This window comes from Lonchura striata, chromosome 14, assembly GCF_046129695.1.
Source record: "Lonchura striata isolate bLonStr1 chromosome 14, bLonStr1.mat, whole genome shotgun sequence".
NCBI classification, from domain to species: domain Eukaryota; kingdom Metazoa; phylum Chordata; class Aves; order Passeriformes; family Estrildidae; genus Lonchura; species Lonchura striata.
Genome location: NC_134616.1, coordinates 18,980,949 through 18,994,291, shown reverse-complemented (window position 1 = coordinate 18,994,291; position 13,343 = coordinate 18,980,949). Strand labels below are relative to the sequence as shown.

General features: G+C 44.4%; 1 protein-coding gene across 1 annotated transcript in view; it reads right to left on the bottom strand.

Annotated features, from left to right (window-relative positions):
* Positions 1 to 13,343, bottom strand: part of ZMYM3 (zinc finger MYM-type containing 3) — a 35,669-nt gene that overhangs the window by 18,894 nt on the left and 3,432 nt on the right. The window contains exons 2-7 of the mRNA XM_077786605.1: positions 6,528 to 7,420; positions 5,793 to 5,836; positions 5,324 to 5,396; positions 4,230 to 4,521; positions 635 to 812; positions 55 to 267 (exon numbers count right to left, since the gene is read on the bottom strand). Of these exons, the coding sequence (XP_077642731.1) occupies positions 55 to 267; positions 635 to 812; positions 4,230 to 4,521; positions 5,324 to 5,396; positions 5,793 to 5,836; positions 6,528 to 7,404 (1,677 nt within the window). The 5' untranslated portion in view covers positions 7,405 to 7,420. The remainder of the gene's footprint in view (positions 1 to 54; positions 268 to 634; positions 813 to 4,229; positions 4,522 to 5,323; positions 5,397 to 5,792; positions 5,837 to 6,527; positions 7,421 to 13,343) is intronic.

The following is a 13,343-nucleotide window of genomic DNA, read 5'->3' as shown; positions in this document are numbered from 1 at the left end:
GTTGCTGTGTGCCCACACAGAACCTCTCCACCCCAGGCAGCTGCCCCCACACACCTTCTTGTAACTGTTGAGACACGCAGAGTTGCAAAAGCGTTTTTGCTGGCCTTCATGGAAGAGGTACTCCAGGGGCAAGCCCTTGTTGTAGATATAAAGTCCACAGTTGTCACAGCAGTTCGTTTTCAGCCCCTTGGTGGCCCGGAACTTGGTGAAGCAGGCATCACTGCAGATGCGGTGAACCACGTTCCCGTTGCTGACCTCGTGCTGGATCTGCAGAGACATCACTGCTGTTACTCCCCAAACCACCACAGGCCTCCTTCCAATGCAGCTGTACCACTACAAGCACAGCCCTTGGGACAGCAGGCACTAAAACTCTAGAAAGTGCCATACTGGAAGCTGGTGTAGACTCAGGGTAGCCTCCCTTGCCAAAAGTCAGAGGAGCAACTGGGAGAGCAGAGTGATAGGAACCACTGAGCCTCAGGGCATAGAAAAGCTTGGGAGTGAGCCCAAGCCAGCTCAGGCCTGAGGCCTCAGACCACAAGAAAACCTGGCAAATGCCCTGGTCTTGACCAAGACTAAGTGCTGCGAGTCCTAAGCACTTCATCCAGGACATGGGAAGGACGAGGGATTTGCTTACCTCGCCAGGTTTGTGGCAAACACTGCAGCGGCTGGTGTCTGAGGGATCTGCAGACTGAGGTGCTGGTCTGTGCTGCTGGGCCTCGTAGAGGGAAAGGCAGACAGAGGTACAGAACTCATGGAAAGAGCCACCAGAACCAATCTGGGCAACCACAGAGTCCTTGGTGTTCCAGATCTCCCTGGGGATCAGGAGGGGATGCATTAGCGCAGGGACACGTGTGTCCTGCCGCAAAGAGATAGGATGGCTCACTGCAATGTACAGGACTTTTTGGTGTCCCAAAAAGCTGGCAAGAACTGTCCTGGCCCAGGGGAGTGGTGCCTGAAGACAGAGCATGCAGGAGGTTGTTTTGAGGGGAAGCTGGAATATGGGGCACTAAGTCTGGAGACAGGCAGAGAAAGAAAGAATGTGAAGGGGTTGTAGGGAGCATGGGATAGGCAGTGTATGAAAGAAGACATGGGGCAGCAGCTGGCAGTGGGCAGGAGTGATGTGGGTGAACAAGGGCCAGAAGGGGACTGGCAGGAGAGCTGTGGAGCAGGTGAGGGGGTGTCGTGGTTTGACACGGAAAAATAATTTTTCCCGGAAAGAAGAGGTCAATTTAGATATTGACCAATTGAAAGTAGACACGCTTTTGAGAACACAGAGGAATTGAAAGTAGAATTCTCAGAGAAACTCGTTTTCTTTAGTTTTAGTCAGCGTGTAGTACAGACTTTCCCCCCCCCAGTCACGAGCTGGGTGGGGGAGGGGAAGTCTCTATGGCTTGATGGAAGTAATTTTGAAGAGTAGAAGAACTGAAATCAGGCTGATTCTTGCAAATAAAAGGGTAAAAGAAATTTAAAATGTCTCTATTTCTTTTTTCAGAGTTCCTCTCCCGAGAGGGAGAGAGAAAGCTGCAAGGAAAGAAGAGCGGGGGGAGTTGCAAAGTACTTAGTTGTATGAAAGTTGCTAGATGTCCGGGCATTGAGCTATTCTGAAAATTCGGACTTTTAACCTTTTTTTAAGAAATGAAAGCTTTATAAATTTTTCTTTTCCCTCTTCGGTTTGAAAGAGAGGAAGAGGGACACTTTAGATCCTGGGATGTTGGAAGGAAAAATTCTAGATAGAAGGGAAACAAGGAGTGGCTTTTAACTGGATTTTTCCGTATTAGCTACAATTCAAATCAAATCTTTTCTTTCAAAAGAGACTGTGTTTTGAGAAGATGCCAGTGAGTCAAGAGACCTGCTTCAACTGAAAAAAAGACAAAATTAGAGTAAACAGAGAAAAAGTTGGAGAGTTTGTGGTAGCGCCCCCTTTTTTTAGAAAAAAAAGAGAAGAGAAGAAGATTTCTGTTCTTGAGCCTTCAGCCTTAGGGGAAAATGGGGGGGACTGTAGTCTCAAACAATGAAAAACTGAACTGTTATTTTTTCCCCTCTTGCCAGGGCATCCTTGAAAAAAAAAATCCTAAAGGCAGTGACCATCCATGCATTGGTAGTGAGAGCACTGTGCATGGAAAAGAGAAAAGTCACTATGACAAACTTTTTCTCTGAGCGGTGCCATGTGTAACATGGAAACACAAGATGTAGAGCTGTGTTTCTTGAGAAGTCTGTGGCACAAGAGAAACTCTGTTCCCTCGATGAACTGAGTATCGATTGCTTGAAGAGTAGAAACCTGATTAGAGTCCAAATTGTGTCTCACTGTAGTTTGTTAGAGTTGGGTGGTGGGGGGGAGGAATGGTTTGCAAGGTTTTCATTTGAATCTTTGTGTAGTTTTTTTTTCCCTTCTTTAGTTTTCTCTTTTCTTTTGTAGTGATAATTTAATAAAGTTTTTTTTTCCTGTTATCAAGCTTGAGCCTGCTTTGCTCTATTCTAAATTCCACTTCACAGCATTCCAGGTAGGAATCACATTTTCATGGGGGCACTGACCTTGTGCCAGTGTCAAACCATGACATTTGGTTCCCTGACCGGGAAAAGATAAGATAAAATCAGATAAGATAAAATAAGATAGTGATAAAGTGAATGCTGTGAAATGAGATCAAGAAAAATAAGAGCAAAGCATGTGTTAAGTTTTGAAATGAATTGGGGTAGAGATTTAGTGTAAATTGCTGTTTTATGTAAAATGTGTTGAATGTAATTTTGATAATGATTTTTTTTTTTTCTTTTGTAGTCTGTGTTCTCAGAGGCGAAAGGTAGAATGTCGTGGTTTGACACGGAAAAATAATTTTTCCCGGAAAGAAGAGGTCAATTTAGATATTGACCAATTGAAAGTAGACACGCCTCTGAGAACACAGAGGAATTGAAAGCAGAATTCCCAGAGAAACTCGCTCTCTTTAGTTCCAGTCAGCGTGCAGTACAGACCTTCCCCCCCCCAGCCACGAGCTGGGTGGGGGAGGGGAAGCCCCCATGGCCTGATGGAAGTAACTCCGAAGAGTAGAAGAACTGAAACCAGGCTGACCCCTGCAAATAAAAGGGTAAAAGAAATCTAAAATGTCTCCATTTCCCCCCCCAGAGTTCCTCTCCCGAGAGGGAGAGAGAAAGCCGCAAGGAAAGAAGAGCGGGGGGAGCTGCAAAGTACCCAGTTGTATGAAAGTTGCTAGATGTCCGGGCATCGAGCCATCCTGAAAATTCGGACTTTTAACCCTTTCTTAAGAAATGAAAGCTTTATAAATTTTCCTTTCCCCTCCTCGGTTTGAAAGAGAGGAAGAGGGACACCTTAGACCCTGGGATGTTGGAAGGAAAAATTCTAGATAGAAGGGAAACAAGGAGTGGCTTTTAACTGGACTTTTCCGTATTAGCCACAACCCAAACCAAATCTTCTCCTTCAAAAGAGACTGTGTTTTGAGAAGATGCCAGTGAGTCAAGAGACCTGCTTCAACTGAAAAAAAGACAAAATTAGAGTAAACAGAGAAAAAGTTGGAGAGTTTGTGGTAGCGCCCCCTTTCCCTAGAAAAAAAAGAGAAGAGAAGAAGATCTCTGTTCTTGAGCCCTCAGCCCCAGGGGAAAATGGGGGGGACTGTAGTCCCAAACAATGAAAAACTGAACTGTTATTTTCTCCCCTCTTGCCAGGGCATCCTTGAAAAAAAAAATCCTAAAGGCAGTGACCATCCATGCATTGGTAGTGAGAGCACTGTGCATGGAAAAGAGAAAAGTCACCATGACAAACTTTTTCTCCGAGCGGTGCCATGTGTAACATGGAAACACAAGATGTAGAGCTGTGTTTCTTGAGAAGTCTGTGGCACAAGAGAAACTCTGTTCCCTCGATGAACTGAGTATCGATTGCTTGAAGAGTAGAAACCTGATTAGAGTCCAAATTGTGTCTCACTGTAGTTTGTTAGAGTTGGGTGGTGGGGGGGAGGAATGGTTTGCAAGGTTTTCATTTGAATCTTTGTGTAGTTTTTTTTTCCCTTCTTTAGTTTTCTCTTTTCTTTTGTAGTGATAATTTAATAAAGTTTTTTTTTCCTGTTATCAAGCTTGAGCCTGCTTTGCTCTATTCTAAATTCCACTTCACAGCATTCCAGGTAGGAATCACATTTTCATGGGGGCACTGACCTTGTGCCAGTGTCAAACCATGACAGGGGGGTAACAAGCATGGGAGCACTGAGGCAAGGGGAATAAACACATACTTTTTGCAGAAGGTGCATATCTTCTTGCCAGGTGGTTTTTTTGAGAAGGTGGTGAGACAAGAGCTGGAGCAGAAGAGCTGAGGAAGCCCTTTTCGCTGGTAGGCGGTCTGGCCCTTCTGCAGCGGGGTCCGGCAGTTGGCACACGTCATCTTGGTGAAGGTGGAGCGGGCGGCTCGCTGCGCCATCTGAGCGCGCAGCGACATCCGAGTGGAGCGGCGCGTACGGAAAGGAACGAAATCCTCGTCGTTGGGATCATCCACCATTGCATCAGAGTCTTCATCAGAGACTGGAACTGCAAAGCACCAGAGGAAGATCAGAAACCCCTCGTTAGAAAGTGAGAAACTCTGCTGTGAGACACATGCTGGGATTTTCTGAGTCACTTTTCTAGAGTCCTTTTAGGTACTTTTTTCCTGTCTGGGTGGAATGATAAAGGGACCCTTAAAAGAAATTCTGTTGTAATTGGAGATAAATCAAGAGGTGTTTAAACAAACTAGGCTTAAATACAATTCCTGTCTAGGAAGTCATGATATGCCAAAGTTGAGCAGAAGCCCAAAGTGGAACATCTACCCTATAAGAACTGTTAGATTGGAAAGGGAACATGCTGATCACCAGATTCTAGCATAGGCAGGCAATAAAGGAGCAACACACAAATACTAGGAATGCCAGGGTGACATTCAATATCTCAAAGAACAGACACTTCATGTACTTCTCCAGGAAAATCTCCAAAATGCAACCTTCCTTCAGACAGCCTGCTCACATAGAGAGAAAGGAAGAAAGTTCCTGGGTGAGGAGATGGAAGATGGGTTTCCTGGGAACAGCCCCGAATCTCACCCTGTTACTTAGTGCTTGGTGCCCACACACCACTGTAAAAATACTACAAGACTCCCTGTTTTGACCTAAGTGTCCTGAGAAAGCAAGGCAAGTACCCCAGGATGAAGATCTGTGGGCTGAAAGGACCTGTCCTGTGTAGAAGGGAAGTCTGCATGGAAGTTCCAGAGTTCCCACTGTACTCACACCATGAACTACCTGCCCACAAAGGATCTGGGCCATTCTCACTGGCTGAAAACAGGGATTGGCCAACCCCCGTTACTCACTGCTCTCTGAGGAGTTCACAGTCTCAGGCCTGACAGTTTCTGATCTTCTGGGTCGTTCGCTTCTTTTGTGCTCCTAGAAGACATTCAGAAAATAGTTAGGCTAACTAGCAGCTAGGACAACCATGGATAAATATCCCAGATTATGGTGAAGTTCCAACTTCTGGGATTTGGTTGCCCAATACCTAGGTTGAAAACGGATAAAACTCCATGGATACCTGAGCAGAGCTGGCAAGACAGAGGAGAGGGGGAAGTAGGCTTATGAGAATGACATTTCAGCTGAGGGTAGCAGGGACACACTGAAGCCACATTACAGCATAGTGGCAGTGCACAGGGATCATTCTGTCACAGGAGTCATGCAAACTCCTTTCCAGAGGGCTGACAAGACAGCCAGTGTCCCTCACAGAGTCTGGCAACTGCCAGCCACGTTCTCTGCTCCTGTACCATACATACTTGACTGCATTCTCCTCACCTTCTCAGCTGGCAGCTCGCTTCCCTTCCCAGACAGGCTTTCTCCTGGAACAGAATCACAGAAGAATCTTGTATCTAACATCTTGCTTTTCTCCAAAAAAAAGAGCACAGGTGTTCTCCAAATGCAGCCACCCTTTGGGTCAGTCAGCACATGAAGCCTCAGCCTGTCCTGGCTATCAAGTACAGTTCTGGTGGTGGAAGGCTCCTAAACCCACCATTTGTAGCTGCAGATCCAAACACACAGACCGGGAGGAGCCCTGTAAGGGGGAGCCCTCCCTGCATGGGGGAGGCAGGCTGGGTGGGGAGTTACCTCCAACTGCTTCTGAACATCAAGACTGAGCATCTCCTGGGGATGACCAGCCTGGGCAGATGAACTTTGCCTGCTGAAAACACCTGCTGGTGACCCTAAGTTCCAGCAGTCTCCAGCAATGGAGGGCATGAGCTAAGCTGATGTGCAGCCACAGCTTTACTGGGGAAGCTCCTTGCTTCCACAAGCACCAAAAATACCAAAATTCAGTTCAAGCTATGAAAGCTAGAGCAAGAGCTTGTGCAAACCAGAACATTATTCCCTTTACATAAGAGGCTTTGACCAAATCTAGACCATCAAAAGAGTCAGCTATTTCCATAGCAGGGGATGAGCTGGAATGCAGAGCAGACTCCAGCTTCAGCAATGTGCAGCTGGATGACCTCCTGAGTGAAAGAAAGGAAGCCAGGTTCTGCTGAGCCAACAACTTACCTGCTGGTGGTAAGGCTTCCTGTGCTTTGAGTACACTGTTTTGTTTAAGTGAGTTCTTCCCATTATCATCCCCTTCCTCTGCCCGGTTTTTCTCCACAGGCTCAGGGGGGAAAGCTGCAGTTCTGTTGTCTGTGCTCAGTTGCATCTCTGCCTCCCCTGCCAGCCCTTCCCTCTGCACAGGTGAGCTTTTCCTTGGTGCCTTCAACTTCATCTTCTTTGTTTGTTTAAGACTGAGTTGGGGTGGGGGCACTGTGGGACTTGAGGACTGTGCTGTAGTTTCTTCTGTGTCTGGGGCGCTGCTGAGGTCCCTGGAGTCAGGGACAGGTTGTTTGGGTGATTCAGGGGCATTGTCAACAGACAGTGCAGGAATAGCAGCAGCACCATCTTCTCTTACATCCCCAGAACAATTTTTTGGTGCATCCTTCTCTTCTTTCCCTGTTTCTGGACCAACAGCTTCTCTAGACAGGGCAGATGAGTCTGCTGGTCTGCCCTCCACGTCCTGGGAAGGTTGTGCCTTACACAGCCCATCCAGACCCTCTGGTTTATCCACCAACTCAGAAGTTTTACCCAAATCATCTAAGACACCAGGTCTCTCCAGCATACCCAAGACATCAGGTTTATCTAGAACACAGTCATTTGATTTATTTAGTTCAGACACGCTGTCTGCTTTCACTACAAGGTCCAAGTCCTCATCTGCAGTCATCTGCTTGGATTGATCCCAGCCAGGGGGCTGAAGAACTGAAACTTCCTGGGTAGAAGCTGTTTGGGAGCCCAGGAGATCTTCACCAAACTCCATGTCAGCAGGGAGATCACCAATGAGCGGGTTGTCAGGCAAGGACAGAGGGTCCAAAGATCCTGAAAATTCACTTGAATCCATTTAGAGAAGATGGAAACTGGAAATAAGAGAGAGACTTGCAAGTTAATGAAAAGCAGTCTAACATAGAACATGAACTGTCCACTCTTCTGAACATTGCTGGAGTAAAACAAGGCCCAAGAATGCTGCCAGGGCATAACCAGGATACCAGATACCAGTAGGTAAATCACCTCTACTTGTGAGGGTACAAAGGTCATCAGCAGGATGCAGCAGCAGCATCCTTTGGGGCCTTTGGGAACTCTACAGTCCTCACACACCTCACCACAGCAAACAAACTTGCTTATGCTAAATGACACACTGGGGTATCAGCAATGGCTCGAGCACCAATTCAGGAGGCTCCAGACTGATGTTCTGTGGTAATATCCCCAGCCCTGCCTTCTTCTCTATCCAAATAATCTGGTCTGTCCTTCCTCCTGATCTGTTCTTATGGAGCTAACATATTTTTAATTTTTAAAATACCTTCTTTCTCTCAAACATAGAGGTAGAAATAACTCCTTTTAAGCCCTGAAGTGTGAGTATTAACAAGATGTATTAATCTTAGCATGCATTAATCTTGTCAGAGGACAGATATAAACAATGTTACAGTATAACTACAGCTACTGTATAGCCCCAAAACTACCTAGGCTAATATTCAGACATGGAACAACTGGAAAACCTTAAGTTCAACTAGGACTAGTTCTAAAGGTGGTAAAGCTCTGATGTTAAAAGCAGTCATAAGAAGAACAAATAGCAAGATAGACACAAGCAAGCAATGCAGAGTCAGGAAAAAAGACCAGTGTGACTTTGCAGGGCTTAAACAGTGACTTGAACAGGAAGGTGTGATGCAGACTGCCAACCTCAGAGGGAAAGTTACAGCCCAGCTTCCTCACGGTTGACATTATCATAAGACAGAAAGGTCAAGAATTTGATATGAGGCAAGTAATATAGTCTAAAACTGAATTATACCCCCACAAGGAGACAATGGTTGACCAACTTGAAGAGGGAAAGGGAGAAGCTGGAGTCTGCCAGTGGGAAGGCAGTGTTAAGACTTGAAGTAACACTGTGTCCCCAAACAGGCTCTAAGTAGACACTACAAAAAGGCACTAGACTCAAATGATGTGGCAACAACCTATCCCTCACGATCAGAGTAATTCCAAATCTAAATTTAGCACTGTTTTAAGCCCTGAATGAGAAGACATGGTATTTTTGATTATTTGGGCTTACTGCAGGCATAACTCATCTATATCAATGAAAGAGGAAGCCTGATATAATTTCACTGATGATGGCTGTTCAACTCTATTTTCATATCCTTCCCTCCAAAAAGACAAGCAAATTTTCACTCACAAATTATTTGCTTAGAACTAAACAGAACATACTTGGACAGAGAATGTACCCAAATTCTGAAATTTACAGAAGCAGGAATTTAAGGAAATCATACCCAACAACTGGATTTCAAAGCCACTGCCTCCTTATTTTATCTAAATACACAGTAATGTTTTGTGTTTCCTGGTGGCAGATAAAGCACTGTTCCCACAATCCCAAACAGCAACTAAAGCATATATAATCTTTATAAATGCTCAGCAAGTTTCACCCCCAAAGACTTCGGTGTTTCTGTTCACTTTTAGTTAGAAGATGAGACAAAACTTTTAGAATAAGCCAATTGCAGAGCAATGCAGGATCTAATACATGTTTTAGATTGGCTGACATAAACAAGAACAAAGTGAAATAGAAACAAAGACATCTGAAAGAAAGATCCTAAGGATCTGAAGTAGATGAGAACCCTTCCAAGATGATGCATGGTTTTTTTCTGCTGCTCAGAATATGAGCAATGTCTCCTGCTCAAAGATATTCCCCACCCATTTTCACAGACAGACAGCTGACCCTACAATAATAAATAACCTCAAGGCATCCAGATGAAGGAAAATTTATTTATAGGCATACTTAACAGAGCTAACATACCCCTCAGAATCACACTTTGCACAAGTTTGCAATGAACCACTAAGGTGGCACTCCTAACATAATTCCCACTTTCAGCTGGCCTAGTCTTTGCTTGGTAGAAACAGACCCTGGAAACATTTGGAGAGTAAGAAATCCACTTGGGCATTCCCTTCCAGAGCATAACGCAAGCAATAATCTACAAACTTATCCTGTAACCCATGTTACAAGTGGATCAAAGGCATCTGGTTTAACAGTGTACACTTTAACACTGCTTTCAAACTTTGGGTGACACAATACAAGACAAAACTCTGACTTAATGGCAACGTCCTTGACTGACAGAAAAGTCTGAGACCAGAAGTATTCTGCAGATTAAGGCAACTCCAAACTATCAGGATGTGGCTGGAACAGAACTTTCTGCAGAGGCAAGGCTGCAGTAAGAGCACTCACTCACATGCTCTATTTGGAAGCATAGCCCCCTGTGCTCGAGGTCCTGTCCCCTCTCATCACTCTGTCTGAATCCTCCCAGCAGAACAGCTCACGTGCTCTGGAGAAGGAATCAAAACTTCTTCTTAGGACTGCAAAGCTAAGGACTGCTGCAGTCAGTTCAATGAAAGGACCACATACTCCTGCTCCTTTTCACACCAAGAATGGATACCTGGGGAGAGAGTATAAGAAACACAACTAAAAGGATGTTCCTCTTCAGCACATCCCCCACTCAAGGACTCAGCTGCTGAAGATCCACTTGGCTTGAGCTGCACTGACAATGTCCCTGTTAAGAGTCTGTACTGGGCAAATCCTCTGTGAATCTGCCTAATCCCACTTTGAACCAATTTATACTTTGGACTTCCTAAAATTCCAATGATTTTAAGTCCTGCAGCTTAACATTTAGTTTTTAGAAGTATTTCCCTTTTGTTTATTTTCAACCTGCTGCAGCAGAGCTCCAAGGTGATACAGGGCAGATGAATGCCAACTCTTGATATATTTAAAAGAAACTAGAAAAGCTGATGGAGTTAAGAGTTGAGGCTGGACTCTAGGTGATGCTGACGAACAGTGTGAGTGGGAAAGCACAGAATGTCCCTGACAATGAATTCTTTATAGCGGCTTTCAACTACCAGCTGATAAGGATGAGGAAGGTGGCTCTCAAAATAGGAAAGAATGGTATTTTCCAGTTCTGTGGGTTGTTCTGAAATCAAACTCAACTTGAAGAAATTAGAGATGCTCTTCTGCAGCAAGGTAAGAAGCTCTGTCTGCTCCAGCCAGTCAGATTTGTCTGGGCCTTCTGTTGAGCTTCACAGTGAGTTAAGCTGCAAACAGACCATGCACTTTATCTCTGGTAAAGTCTTTTCTCACTTTCCACAACAGAAACAGAATAGCTTATTGTTTCTGGCAGGTGCTGAAATGATCCACCACAAGTCATCACCTCTCTTATTCCAGGACCAGCTAATGCACAGCTTAGATCACTGGGCTGTTCAAAATCTTCATCTTTTCAAGTCACATAACTGACAGCAACAAGAGTACAGTGCAATATGACTTGGCCAAACCAAGAGGAGGCAGTGTGCTAAAATCCTGCACTTAGCAGTATATATAACTGCACAATTTGGGAGCTCCTTACTTAGGAGTAAGTACTCCCGGGAGTATTCAGTAAGAGATACATTCTTGGGAAAAACAAGTTGAAGGAGCAAAGTCTCTTGCACAACAGTCTGCAGCAGAATGCTTCTCAGGTAGCAAATAAGCATTTCCAAGGAAGTGATGGGGCAGCTGAAGGTCCTCCGCAAGTGAGCAGGACTGGCACAGAACACAACACTGATGTACCTGTACCAGTACCTGTGACTACCAGACCTGCCAGCTTCTTCTGCCAAAGAGGGGCAACTGGATCTTCTCTCGTATCTGGAAGCTCAAAGTGCAACATCTCTGCCAGGACACTTAAGCACATCCAAGTGACTGTCTGGGACTTTTTCCAGCTTATTAAAGACATCAGTGCTGCTGTAGCTCAGGTAACCATTAGCAGGGGAATTTGCGGCCTACCTACAGAAATGAGGATCTACCATCAAACGTTTAATTAAAAATAGATAGCGAGAAAAAAATGCTGTTATTACTCCCTCCTGATGAAGAGAGCATCTCAGAAGTCTTTACAGCCCACCAAAAAAAAAAAAAAAAAAAAAATCCCACAGCCATGCAGCTACTGCTCTCCTCTAGTGAAGGAACAGCAACTGCTTGGGTATCTGTCCTGGACTCCTGTTCACGGACATGTATTCAGAATTCCAATTCTTTTGAAGGCTGAAGGATTATCTTCTTCACTATTAGAGATAATTTGAAATATGAAAATAATTAACTACAAGCTACAAAAGATGCTTAAATCAACATTTCAGCCACTTCCCATCTACAAGGTCTGTAAGACCTAAACAGAGCTTGGGCAGAAGCTTCTATTTTTTTGTGCCAAATTTTTGAACAGACAGTAACACTCCACCTAGTATTTCTCAACAAAAATGGTATCAATACACACAGTTCAATCAATAAAACATTAATAAAGTCTTGTGGTGTCCTACCAGCATGGTTTCAGTCAACATATCTTTATCAGCAACATTATACTTTGAGTGGTGAGTACAGCAGAAGCCAACTTCTCTGCTGTGACTTATCTGAGTTTATCAGGACAGCTGATAGCATTCTAAATTCAAGCACTGCAAACCTTTATTATGTATTGGCTAACTCACTTCAACACAAATGAATTTACAAATCATCAGTAAGCTAAGCACATTACTGTGGACCGTGTTGTAGTCTAGTCAAAATTCTCCAGAAAGGAGCAGAAAGGATTTTGTTACTTACTAGTATTTTTGGAGAAGCAGCTCTCTGAGCTGCGAACTCAAAGAGCACAAAGCCCACTTGGTGACATTCAGTACAGTGCTACTTGCACACAATGCCATGTTAGATAATAATTCTTGGCTACCATCTACAATTGATAACAGTTATTGTAGATCTTCCAATTATTGGAAGAGTTGAGATGCTTCAAATAATAATTAAAAAAAAAAAATCTGACACAGTAACACAAGAATCCCATTGCTTCATGAATCAGCCATGGTTTAGAAAACACCCTCCACTACTAAAGCTATTTTGTTCCCTGAAAAGAAATGGGGAGACGTGACCCATCTCAAAAAAAATCACAATGTAAGGAGATCTACAGCAGACAACTTAGAGATATAGAGGGATGCAGACATGGACAAAAAAAGCTGGAAATCAAAGCTGGACAAGCTCATAAACACATGATTAAACAAGTGAGCATGGGATCTGTAAGCCTTCTGAAATTTGGAGGTTTTACATGCAGTGACTCACTACAAGTCAGCTACAGCTCCTGCAGATGCCACTGGTCAAGTCTTTGTGCTTTGCAGGTGGGGTTTGGTGAACACTGTCTCACCTCCAAATGTATTACTGGTTCTCAATCAGTGCAAACTGCAGCAGCTTTTACCACATCCCCTTGAGGCCAGTCTTTATGTGTGACTGGGGCTGTCTATACAACAGTAACTGGTACACAGGGGGAAAAAAAGGCCTTTCCAGAATTTCACCAGCAGCACTGAAACTCCAGAAATTGTTTTTTGATAGTCCCAAAGCCAGGAAAGGAGATCACCACTAGGTTTTCCTTTAGCAGGAGCCTCAGCTCAGGGCTACAGGCCTCAAATGTAGTATTACAGCCACCCTGAACCCAGAAAGCCTAAATCCCCCAGCACCGAGCAGCTGCTGCTGCAAAACACAGCCATGAGTCTCCTGTAAATTCCTTAAAGGCAGTAACGACCAAACTGGATTTTGAGCTTGCATTCCAGAAACTTCACCTCAGTTTCAAGAAAGTGCAAGAAGGACAAATTTCAGAATTGCCTGGAATTAGGTTTATCAGGAGACTCCCTGCAACACTTCAAATATAACTGACAACATTCCTCAATCTCAGCATTATCTGCTGCTAATCATAGCAGTAAAATCCTCATCTATCCAGATTGCCATCCTGGAAGCAGTTTGAAATGGCTTGGAACCTCTCACAT